Here is a 13,111-nt window from a genome sequence, read left to right on the forward strand (position 1 = left end):
CCAATACATTCAATAATGTCGCTTAGCCCAGACCCACAGCCAAACCTCTAGTATGGGAAACCATTGCCAAATAACACAAACTCATTCCATGTCTGTTTTAAAAAATGATGGTTATTGGTTGTTTTTACATGTATTGTGTTGTATTAACAGCATTGGGGGCAATTATTTCCTCTTCATGGCATAAAAGCCGCCAAAACAAAAATAAATTAATTCAGTAGTTGGTTTAGTCATGAAGCTGAACATTGGGTAACCACAAACCACTCCTTGCCTTACACCCTCATTTGGCGCAGTGCTCATTTTCTGTTCTTCATTTTAGCAGCTCATCATTGCCATGAAACAATGAATACAACACCCTGAGACATCAGCAGCAGTTAATTAGACCAAAAACAAGATTTTCAATTCAACTTAATTGAAAAGAAATGCTATCTGATTGATATGCTTTCGGTTTTTGTTTACCAAATTGGCTGTAGGTTATGAAGCATCACTCAGTTTTGCAAGCCAATTTGCATAAAAGAAGACTCATCCATGTCATTGCTTTTCATGAACTGCCAGAGGCTAAGTGAATCTAACTGAGTTTGGGATTTTATGTTAAAATAACTGTGAGCTTGAGTTTATCTCTTTGGATAAACAACTCCTGAAAACTTTGCACAGCAGTGATCAATGTCAGTTTTAAGATGTGACTCCCATTCAGTTATATGTACCCACACATATCCAAACAAAAGGAGAAGCAATATGGAAAGCAGGGTTCCACAGCAGGGGTGCACCTTTTAGAGGCAACCCTTCTCTAACACAAAAATCAAATAAGCTGAATTCCCTCTTTTGCAAATCATCCAGCACTGCAGAAGCCTGGTAATGAGCCATTCATTTGATTCAAGTGGGTTGCATCTACAAATTGCAGGATGGTAGAACTTGAGGACCAACACTGGGCAACCGTGTTCCGCTGTATGTGTTCAGAGGGTGGGTTAGTGGTATTGTCTGCATCCAATAGGCACCAATCATGTGGCTGCAAAACACGTATCCACTGAACTTTTCTCCAGCTGCATTTTCTTTGATGACTCACTGTTGACTCACTGTTTTTTCGAGCCTCACCTTGTTTTGACTGACCTCAAGTTCAATGGCTTTTTTTTTTTACCAGCATCAGAAAAAAAATAGAATTGCTCCACTAACCCCATTTCCCACCTATATAACAGTACCTGTGAATGAGCTTGGAGGGAACTTAAGAAAGTCTATCATGATGACACAGTTCTAAGATTTGACTTTCTATCAAGGCGAAATACAGTCAGAGTTTTGCATGGTGAGTGCATTTTGTTCACATAAGTCTCAAAATATTAAGTTATGAAATAACACTGAGGTCATTTTGTTCATACTTTTCTCTAATTGTAAGCCAGTAATTGTATCCCTATCCTTACACTTTTATGTATAAGTCTTCAAATGCTCTTCAAAACTAGATCTGCCTTTATTTCTCTGTCATTAAAACTATTTCCACGTCTACTTTCACTTCTGCAGTGCAGCCTCCTGATCTGTGCGTCTGTACCGGACGAGGAGGCGGTCGGGTGGCGTCACGTCATATCATCCGCCGCGCTGTGATTGGCTGTCGCCTCTCACCCGACACAGCTGTGATTGTTTTCTGCAGAGGAAGCTCCTCTCCATGGTATGAGTTCTGTTCATAGGAATGAAGCAACACAGTTTTGTTTCGTTTTTGCTCTCCTCCTCTGTACGTGTGTTTACTGAAGATGATGTGAACAAACAACGTGATCGCAGTCGTCTTTGTAAAGCTCAGGAAAACAAGGAGGAGATCCCGGAATAATCACTGGCTGAGGCGCAAATGAACAGAAGTAAAGGTTTCTGTTTAGACCACAAGCTGAAAACGTCTGGAAGTCAAGGTAAGAACCAAGAATTGTGAACCTTTCTCACAGTAACTTTACAGTTTTATCAAATATATCCTGAGACTAAGTATGGCTAATTGTGAATGAAACGCATGTAATTGTAACCAACAGCCACCAAGTGCCAAATGTCCAGACTCGAAGACCACTGCTGGAGCTGTTCTTGTTCACCGAAATCTGAAACTAAGCATTCATCTGGAGCTAATTGGTTTGCATCCAAAGCAGAAGAGATGATGTCCATCATCACCACGGTGCTCGGCAGTGCCTATGGTTCCCTCCACAATGTCCGAACCGCCAACCTGATCCGTCGGGGTCTGGTCCTCTTCACGGTCGGGGTGTTTCTAGCCCTGGTGCTCAACTTGCTACAGATACAAAGAAATGTAACCCTGTTTCCCGAGGAGGTGATGACAACTTTGTTTTCGTCTGCCTGGTGGATCCCACCTTGCTGCGGTACAGGAGCAGGTGAGTGGACGATGAGCTGATAGCTAATGCTAACTCGTTGTTTATCAAGATTTTGATGCTAATTTTGGGACAAAGGAATGCAGAAAGGGGAGGGGATGGTATCGTGGTAGTCAATCCTTATGAGGATAATAAGAGAGAGAAATGCAGTCTATTAAAATTTGCCAGATATTTGTGGATGGTAGTAAAGGGTAAATCCCCCCTGTGAGACATTACCTCTCTAACCCGACCAGTAAATGATGCCTTTTGATCTGAAAGCAGCGGGATAACAACATATGTTATGAATGGCTGTATTCATGTTTCTGTGAAATCACACATGTGATGATAACACACGGATGTGTTATCAACCGCTTTGTATTAGCTGTTGCATAAGATTTCCTCTTGGAGTACACGAGTTTGACGATTTTTTGACTTGGAGTCGGTAATCAAAAGCCTGACTCTGTGCAGATGGCCGAAATTCTAGCGCCCTGATTGGTCGCAACAAACCGGACACTACGTGAGCTCTATGCTCATTGGCTGATGTCATAACGGGTGAGCTGTGCACCGCCCCCTTTTTTTTTTTTTTTTTTTTTTTTTTTTTGCTTTTAAGGACAAGAACCCGGAAGTGTAAGTGTGTGTGTGTGTGTGTGTGTGTGTGTTTGGGGGGGGGGTGTTAAAGCATCCGCGTTAGACTCCTCTCATGTGCTGCAGGGCAAACAGAAGAGATGAAGCTTCATGTTTTTAGTGTTAACATTCACCCTGTTTCAAGCAACAACTTGTTTAAAAACTATGCAGTGGCTTGTTGATGTCTTTTCAATCCACTAGTCTCAGTCATAAGTTTTCAAGTCGACCATTTAGTCTATAAATGTCACTACTAATGCCACTTTAGTTTTTTTTTTAAAAATCTTGTTTTTTATGTTTGGCAAACAATTCAAAATGTTTTTTTAGTTTGTTTGAAATCTGACAACAAAAAATGTGTATTATCACTGAAAAATTGATAGCTGGAATAGCATATATAGAGTTATGTCTAATCTTGCATGATATCAAAAAGATCAAATTAATATCTTCATTTAGTTCAGTCTTAAGAGTCATTCAACAAATATAGATGGAATTTTTGCTTTTCTTGAAAAACGACGCAACTTTATTTTTTGGAAGTGTTTTAAATAGATTTTATTTCTTATCTTGTGTTTCTTTCTTTTATGCTAACTTTACAAAAATTTCAACCACTGAACTTTTTTTTTTTTTTTTTAACTCCTGCGGTTTCTGCTTGCATTCACTTTAAAATGTGCTGATATGAGGTAAGGAAGATCAGGAAATTGCATTAATCATTTGTGAGTTTTTCAGACATTGTGTACAAATGAATCACCATGTATGGAAAACACATCCTCAGCAAATAATCTCTTACAGAAGCTCTGTTACTGGACTCAGCCTCAGTGGTTCACAGAATGTTCTGCTTATCTTGTATAATTTAGGTCTCTTTGTTCCTTTTTGCAGCTGTTGTCGGCCTGCTGTATCCCTGCCTCGACAGCCATTTGGGAGAGCCACACAAGTTCAAGAGGGAGTGGGCTAGTGTCATGAGATGCATTGCAGTGTTTGTTGGAATCAACCATGCAAGTGTTGTATCCTTTCCTGATGGACCGCTCCTCTTATGTCCCCAAACACACCTGTTTTTAGCGTATTCTTGGTTTGGTGTAATTAAAAGAAGTTGAAGTACAGCAATAATTCGTCTTAGTTAAGACAGTCATAGTGCAATAACCTACATTTTCCCTTTTGACGTCATCTCTTGGTGAAACTTACCGGTTATTCAAATATTTGAGTAAGAAAAAAAATCGCATGCTAACGTCACACTGTTTGACTTTGACCTTAACTTACCCTGTCCCAGAAACTAGACTTTGACAACAACGTGCAGCTTTCCCTAACGCTGGCAGCCTTGTCTTTGGGCCTGTGGTGGACATTTGACCGCTCCAGGAGTGGCTTTGGCCTGGGCATTACCACTGCCTTCTTAGCTACAATGATCACACAGCTGCTGGTCTACAATGGAGTTTACCAGTAAGTCCACAGTTTTCTGCAGATGCATAGTGTTCGGACCAAGTTATGTAAGTGAGTCAAATTAAAGTACACCAGGTTCTGGTCTACTCAAAAACATATTTTCTTTTGATAGTCTGTGAAGCTCTGAGGTGTATTTATTGTAATGGTCTTGAATCTTAGTGTCCTATTAATGACCGTCACCCACCACCAATGTGTGAATTGGTACAATATCCTCAAAAATATTCAGCTGAGATGAGTGACATTGTTTAAAAGGTTTTTGTAGCTGTAATATAATGTCCATGTTTTCAGTCTGCTATCAGCATATGAAATAGAGCAAAAAACCAGACAGTCTCTTCAACAGTTGACTTAAGACATGTAACCCTTTTACACCACAGTAGTTACATTTTTAATATGCAGCTTAACTTTATGTCTCTTCTTCAGGTACACATCTCCAGACTTCTTGTATGTGCGCTCCTGGCTCCCATGCATATTCTTCTCAGGCGGTGTTACTGTGGGTAACATAGGACGCCAACTTGCCATGGTAATGTCTACTTCCATTTTCCATCCACTAGCTCAGTGGTTCTCAGAAGGGGGGGTTGCCAGATCATTGTAAAAGATATATAGACTACATTTATCAAGTAAATTATTATTATTATTTATTTTTTTTAATCAGGGCTGTCAAAATGAAACTGTAAAATGAGCTCCTGAGTTTTTTTTAAACACAAAAACAACAATGTTGGTATACATGGCATATTAAAAACCTGACTGTGGCATTAAGGAATGGTGTTTTGTTACAGCAATGAACTAAATCTACCAAAAACACTTACTGCTTATTTCTGAAGATTCTAAGAGTTTTTCTGTCGTTTAGATGATGAATGCAAGATGATTCATTTGATGTGTGACACAGTTAATTCAATCACCATGTGTGTTTTCTTGGGGTTTTTATGGCTCATTAACTTTGAGAAGCACTGCTCTAGCTGAAGGATCAGAGTCTTGAAATAATGTCCTTGTATGATGCTTCAACAGTCAAACTTGAAATAACACTCACCTCACCATGTCTTAAGAGTGTTTTCATTTTGAGGTAGACATTGGAGACAAATTGGTTTGTGTGAGGAAAAGCTGATGGGCACTCAACCGATTCTGTAAACCTGCCTTGCTGTGTGTAAGCACACATGGGATTCTGTTGTGAGCCTCATCTGTTTATTCTGTGCATATTCACCAAAGAAGGACACCATTGGCTCAACAAGGACAGTTTCTTCTTTTTTTTTTTTTTTTCTTTTTTTTTGCGATGACATGGGTACTGTTTGAAAAATGCTGAAGCAATGACCCTGTTGTAAGAGTTTAGTGAGTCATGTTTCACCGTCGATTCTACTGTAGACAAACAACTCTTTTTACATGATAATCTTTTATTCCTATTCAAAATTAAGTTAAAGGCTCCTGCTTTGGGGGGTGATGTAAAAGATGTAGTATATACTGCCGGGCCAAATAAATGAATCAACAAACTGCCACCTGGATCTAACAAAGGAAATGGGCATGAGTCTGCTAATGGATAATGAATTTGTGAGGCAAATTATTTGTCAGATGGCAACAAGTTGTTTATTCCAAAGTGATGCAATGAATAGCTTTTCATTTCATAAACAACTGTTTCCCATGGTTGTGGAAAAGGTGTAAGCCTGTTTTAAGATGGGTCAAATCATTGGCATGGATCAAATATATGAAAAAGAAAAAAAAATTAATGAGCTGCAGAAACTACTAAAACTGGATTAAGAGTCGTCCAACACATTAAAAACTGAAATGATAGCAGGGAAGGGTTTTTTTGTTTTTTTTTTTGTGTGTGTGTGTGTGTATATATATATATATATATATATATATATATATATATATATATATATATATATATATATGGTGAAATCAAATAAAACATCTTGATTTGAGGGACTATGTTTAATAGTGAAAGTAAGAACATTGCCACATGGATAATGCAAAGGCAATTGGGACTGAACAGCTGTATGGCCACAAGAAAACAACTAATGAGTGAGGCTAACCAGAGTCCAGGAACCAGTCCAGAGCTGCCCTATTCCAGAGTGATGGGCACATCAGGATAAGAAGAGAGGCTGATGAAGTGGTGCAGCCTAGTGCCTACAGACTATGATCTGGGGATACTGTGGTTGGTCAGGTCCAGGTCTGGCAATATTATGTGTCCAAAGAATGAGATGGCTGACTAGCCGAATATACTGAATGAAAACTATTTGAATCCTTTTTTTTTTTTTTTTTTTTCCCCTGATGGCACGGGTATATTCCCAGATGACAATGCCAGGGTTTAAATTGTGCTCATATGTTGAAAGAGTGATTCAGGGAGCATAAGACATCATTTTCATGCATACATTGGTCACCACGGAGTCCAGATCTTATTTCCTTTGACAATCTTTGGGATGTGCTGGAGAACCCAATGCAAAATGAATTCAACACTGGATGCAAATAATTGTTGTGACATTGCAAAAACTTATAGAAACGATACCACAGCAAATTTTGTATCAGGTCCATGAACTGCATGAAAGCAGCCTGTCATATAATTTACCAGATACGTTCTATATATTATATCCCACGACGAAATGGTGAATGGACTGTACTTTTAAAGCACTTTTCTAGTTGTTCTCCACTCAAAGTGCTTTTAAACTACATGTAAAATTCACACACAATCTGTTGTTACCAGCTAAGCCTTTTTTTTTCTTACCCACATTCACACTCCAATAGACACATCGGTAGGCCAATGTAGGCTTCAGTGTCTGGTCCAATGACACTTCAGCATGTAGTCAGAGGACGCTTGGAATTAATTATCCTGTTCGATCATGAGAAAAGTAATATTTGCAATATATTATTCATTTGATATTGGAGTTTGTTAGTAAGCCTCCTAGTTCTGTGTTTTTCCCCAAGTAGAAATGTCACATTTGGCATCTTAATTTTCTATTCCCTTGAAAAGGTTCCCAAACATTTTTAGCTGCTGCAGGTTTTAATGGAACCAGTCATACAGATCTCTTGATCTCTATCCAGGGTCTTCTCCCATCTGCCAAGCTAAAATTCAACAGTAAACACTTAGTCTATGGGATGTTGTGGAAGGGTCTTTTTTTCCCTGTCATTTTCCTGCAAAATACCCCTCTACACCCTTCTACAAAAATGAAAACTTCAAAAGGTTCCACACATGCTTTATTTGCAATTATGCAGCTGAGCCACAGCAGTAGATAAGATTGTCAAATGGTTTAAATCTGTGCAAAGAACATTGGACGCCCCCCTTTCCTTCATAATTATCCCATCAAGTGAGCTTTGATGTCTTCATTAAGCTTCTGCCCGGAAGCCTCACCTCATTCTGTCTGTAAAGTACGAGTCCCATCACTCCCTCAGTTTGACTCAGTGAAAGCGTGAAAGCAGATTAAGAGCTGTTGTTTTTCGCAGTTGTGCCAAGAAACGGAGCCAGTCAGGACTCGGCTGACCAGAGGGTCATTTGCTACTTGTTGTTTTTTGTTTGTGACGAAGCCTGAGGAATGTTGGCACAAGTTGGGACTTGGTGGTTTTGTGTTGTTTTTTTTCCCCTTTTCGCTCCAGTGGGTCATTTATGAGAAGTGTTTGGAGAAACATGAGACTTTATTATTTTTTTGGAGTGGGGGGGGAGTATTGTATTTGTTTTATTTTTAGTTTAAGCCAGTTACAGTGAAGCAATCTATTTAGCAGAATTATCCATGCTGGGTTAAAAAAAAAAATGAATGAAAAAGTGAATGAGAAAACTCCTCCCTTTTAACTGTGTAGCTCTGAAACTCGTACGTTCTAAAGCACACAGGCTAATAAATTTAGCTGTCTTAGCCTTTTAAATTGTAGTCAAATGTGTAATTTCAAAGTTTGTGGACTTACACTGCTTAATTGTCTCATTTTACATTTGGAAATTTCTAGGCTATTTTCTAATGGGTAAAATGGGAAGTTGGAAGACAAATATGCATTTTATTCATGTTAAATAAGCAGTATTTTCTCCTCTGGCTGTGTGTAATCTTCAGTTGCCATAGGGGGAAAACAGCACAAGAGAAACAGGAACAGGGGGGAAAAAATCATGACCTTGAATTGGTTCGAACAGGTGCTGCAGATCCACAGTTACACAAAAGCAACAGATTAAAAATATCCGGAAATTTTAAAACACTAAAACTTGAACAGGAGTTGCCTTAGGCGTTCAAGCTTTATCAAACAAGCTATCCCGTCTGCGGAACAAAGTAGTTACTGCGTACATTCAGAAATGTAATTTGAGCAGCATCCCTGTTCTTTTCTGATATGCTTGTTAGATTTCTGGTCACATTGAATTGATTGACATATTTTTAACGGGAGCTATGTGTGTGTCTTCTTCCCAGGGTGGCGTGGAGAAACCCCACATGGACTGAGCGCTGAACTGCACAAATGCAGAAAGATGGACACCGAGGTGAAGGCCAGCCGAAATAGAAATGGATTAGAATGAGAAGGAAAACCGGAGGAAAAAAAGACTCGTTGTTTTGACTTCAGCCTTTGTTCTTATTTGTTATGAGAACAAAGTGCAGGTCAGAAAAAAGTCCCTCATCTAACGTGCCATGTCCTCTGCACCTCCTTGCAGCCAATCAACCTCTCCCTCCCGTCTTTGTTCTCCATTAGCATTAAGGCTTCCTTCGCACTAGACGGGAGGACGGCGTTTTGCCTTTTTTGTGTTCTCATTTGAAGTGAACAGTGAACTGGTTCGGTTTTTATGAAGTGGACTCGTGTGCTTGGGTGTGGATGCGTTCTGGTATTAGCAGGAGAGACATAATAGGTATGCAATGATGTCTGTTTGAGTTTTTTGAGTATGATATGATCATTAAAGGGAAATGTTGTCAGAGTGGGCACAAACACGTCTTCACTCTCACACAGCAACTTTCAGTGGCCTCATTGTGACATAGGGGAGATGTATGTTTCCTGTCAAACCAAATCAAGTATTTATTTTCTTTATCACTGACCCCAAAACCAAATGAATGTGTGTTTGAGTGAATATAGCAGAATATTTTTGTGGAAAAGTTTGGGAAATTGTTTGCAAAAAATGCACCAACAAGGATCTCATCAGCAACTGTAAAATAACCCACTTCGCTGTTGCCAAGCTGGTAGTGATAATCCAGAAAACTTCAACAACAAAGAGGCTGCGCAAAGTGAAGGATGAGAAACACTCACACAGGTTTAGGTCCTGTTAATCTTTAATGCTGGCAAGTTGACCATTGGTTTTTATGCAAAGAAAAATGAGCAGATCAGGAAAAGTAGATTCAAAATGTTCCAAATTTGGTGGAATTGACATTTTTAACTAATGCAAAATTGGAACGGAAACTGACTGAGATGGACTGAAATAAAAATATTTAATTGTTGCAAAATCCACCTCTAAAATTCCCAAACTTTCACAAAGTCCAACTTCTGCTAAGAACTTTTGGGGGCTTAAGAAAACTTTGGGGGTTTTCTTTTTGCTCCATTCTTTCCCCTTTTCTCTATTAGTCTATTAAAAAAAATGTAGCTCCTTTGCTCCCATCTAAAAATAGATTTATATGAATCTGAGAACATAATCAGCTATTAGTTGGCTCATTTCTTGACTGAAATTGCTTTCAAACACGCGGTGATGTAAGAGAAGATGCGTTTGCCACCTGTCTTTTACAGTAGAAATAACATTTGTGTGAATGAGCAGTACAGTCTTCACTGGGCCTTGAAGTTTCTGCCATGGAAACGGGCTTTAAGATGTAAACAGAGGACAAACTTCCTGCTTTGCAACAGATAAGAAATCCCGGCTTATTTGACTGGATCCTCAGTGGGAAGAAGTGTGATATGAATATTGTATTCACAATCGCGGCCAACTGTCAGTATAAGATTGTTGTTTTTTTGTTTTGTTTTTTTCCACATTTTCCCAGAAAAGCTGAGAGGATTATTTGTTGAAAGGAGGAGAAAAGAAGTTTTGAAAGAACTACACATACACATTAGTCTGGAATGAAAATGCGCAGTCTGGTCACCAATGTGGACAATGTATTTGTAAGAATGTACCTGAATATATCCAGCGTATTTTGACCATTTAGGATCTAAATGTCATGCAAAACAGACCCTTGGATTCTCATCTGGACATTTTGATACATATTTCCCACTTGTGGCTTCAAATTTTGGGAACATACAGATGAGGGGGGGCAGGACATTATTAAGATTTGCAATCTGTGATTGCCTTTGTATAATAGAATGTAGTGCTTCTGTCACTATAACAGTCTAGTTTTATCATTTGTATAAACATGACATTACTGCTTATATGTGTAATGGCTTGCCGATGTAATCACAGGTATTACCATAATAGACCTACAGTATGCTAGAGTTTGGGGGTCTAGAGGATTAAGTGCAATCACACGATTCATGAGCCGATGATTATTTATTATTTCTGACAAAGGCTTAAAAGTAATTTGTAATGCAGTGTGGATCTTTCAGAAAAAGCAATAACATCTTTATTTTTGGGATTTTATTTTTTATTTTTTTGTCAGATTACATGCCTTTGGAGTCAAAAACCAATGACTCTCACCAGAGAGATGAGATAAAGTTATGTGGTGTCAAACTGTTTAGATCTCATTTCATAGTATTGTGTAAGGAAACCTGATTTCTCTTTTTAAATGATTTTTGAGGCCGATCGCTTCAGGTCGAGTCTGCTTTCATTCAGGTGTGCTAAACAGAAGAGGAAGCTTTATTGTGTTTTTTAGGTGGTGAAGCACCTTTTTGTTGTGATGTCCTAGAGACTGTGTGATATTTCATTTGAGTACCATTTTTGCTACCTTGGATTTAAGTGAAAAATAAAAACACATGATTAAGTGGTCTGTTATAACTCATTCATACGGCTGGATCTGGACTTTAAACACATTTGTATATAAAGGGGGAGCAGAATGATTACATCTTAGATACTTATCAATAAAAGGAAAATAAAATATTGCAGACACATAAGTCAAATTAAACTAATTCCAGCTTCCTGTCTTGTTTAATATGCATCCGTATCAGTAAACCACTGTAGTTACATGAAATGTAACTGAGACATAAAGCAGCTCTCTAGATTGAAGACTTGGACCCAGCTGCTGTTTAACTGGGAGCTGGAATGGAGCTGTCTGGGATGCTGATGACGGCACTTGTGTCTGCTGTCAAGGCCAAGTTGAATAGATGAGGACGCTCTTTTGTCCCTGATCTCTGTCAGTCTTAGGAGCCATCATAATGTCTTTGGCTGCATCTTCCCTTTCCTTCCTCTTCTCTGTAAGACACTCCTCAACCCACCAAAACGCCCTGAGACCTCCCCCTCCCCTGGGTGTCACAGGGATCACAAGGAACTAACCCCCCTTCCTCTGTCTACTCCCTCTCTCTGAACACGCCTTTCTGGAGGGCAGACTTCTATTTATACCTAGCGGGGGACTGACAGTTAACCTTTTGCACTGGGGGAAGTTTCTGGGAATGGGGCCAATATCTGTGGGCTATTTTGAATCAACTCCTTATTCTTGCAGGCTCTCTGTACATCTATCTATCTATCTATCTATCTATCTATCTATCTTCCATCCTTCCTTTCTTCCTTCCTCCCTCCCTTCATGGCTGATGGGACAACAATTCAGCGCCACACGCCAGCTCTTCCCTTTCCCTTCTTGAGCAGAAGAATTGGCCAAGCTTCAACCTCCTTTCATTTCCAGCCACCACAAACTGAAAGACTCCATTAGAGCACCTCCTTATTGCCAAAAGCACCCCTTCTCCCTCCCCTCCTCTCTCCTCTCTCCCTTCATCCTTCCTTCAATGCAATCAGACAAACCGAGCAGAGCCCGTCTCATGTATTGATTTACGCCATCTATAAGTTTGCACTGGCAGATGTCTCTTTGCTGCACATTTATGACTTTGAAATTTCTGTTACGCCAGCTTCTGATACGTTGAGCGAAGTCAACGGCCAGAAAAAGTATGAAGATGGCGAAAGTTAAACAATGCTCCAATCAGCTATGGTGTGTTCACTTTAACCATTAAAATCTCTTTCTGTCTTGAAGCAAGTTAATAACTGGCTGAATAGTGGAATATTTTCAATTGTCCAGATCACTGTATAAAATAGAAACCCCTTTTTCATTGATTTCAGGAGGAAATACATCATTACAGCAGCATTATAGAGGTGTGCATCAAGAAAAATATTGTACATAGACTAAAACAACAATAAATTATAAACAAAATTAAAAACATATCAAGATAAATTATTAGCCTCAGAAGGAAGCCTCTGAAACTCCATTTTATTTAAGAAATTCAAGGTTAACAAAAGTAAAATGTCTATGAATTAATTCTTATTTTTGCTGAATAACTTTTTTATCCCTCCATTTCTACTTGAGCAACTAGACCTCAGATTTATCTTGTGGTCCTTTTGGAACAGCTAAAATCCAAAGCTGGGCGCTATAAACTGGATTGAATTACCAAACTTGGTGCTAAATATTGCTTTTAAACTGTTGCATCAGTAGCCTGTTAACTAGTTATGCACTAGAACAATGCCAGCACTTCTTAACATGGAATAAATATTTTCAGTCGTTGCATTTTCTACTTGTACTTCTCTGAACATACAGTTATATGGTCCTTATGTTATCTAACCTGCCTCAGACACATGCAGAATATGTTTATCCTGTTAGATGGTCACTGCTTCACACCCCTTCTCTGTTTTTAACTCATGTTTGAACTTCATTGGCTGGCTGAAGTAAAATCTTAAGTTACTTTGA

General features: G+C 39.0%; 1 protein-coding gene across 1 annotated transcript; it reads left to right on the top strand.

The window, feature by feature from the left end:
- The first annotated feature begins 1,738 nt into the window (after positions 1 to 1,738).
- On the top strand, positions 1,739 to 11,168 carry insig1 (insulin induced gene 1). Its single transcript, XM_079260199.1, has 6 exons — positions 1,739 to 1,883; positions 1,998 to 2,345; positions 3,816 to 3,940; positions 4,204 to 4,370; positions 4,791 to 4,890; positions 8,738 to 11,168. Exons 1-6 carry the CDS (start codon positions 1,826 to 1,828, stop codon positions 8,765 to 8,767), a joined length of 828 nt encoding a protein of 275 aa, XP_079116325.1. The 5' UTR covers positions 1,739 to 1,825; the 3' UTR covers positions 8,768 to 11,168.
- Positions 11,169 to 13,111: the final 1,943 nt, after the last annotated feature.

The sequence above is a fragment of the Telmatherina bonti genome, assembly GCF_933228915.1.
Source record: "Telmatherina bonti genome assembly, chromosome: 20".
Taxonomy (NCBI): Eukaryota; Metazoa; Chordata; class Actinopteri; order Atheriniformes; family Telmatherinidae; genus Telmatherina; species Telmatherina bonti.

Excerpts from the sequence above, each read along its gene's own strand:
- insig1 (XM_079260199.1), top strand. The coding sequence starts at position 1,826 with ATGAACAGAAGTAAAGGTTTCTGTTTAGACCACAAGCTGAAAACGTCT. Across the intron at positions 3,941-4,203 it reads GAATCAACCATGCAAGTGTT|AAACTAGACTTTGACAACAA; the intron begins GTATCCTTTCCT and ends ACCCTGTCCCAG. Across the intron at positions 4,371-4,790 it reads GTCTACAATGGAGTTTACCA|GTACACATCTCCAGACTTCT; the intron begins GTAAGTCCACAG and ends TCTCTTCTTCAG.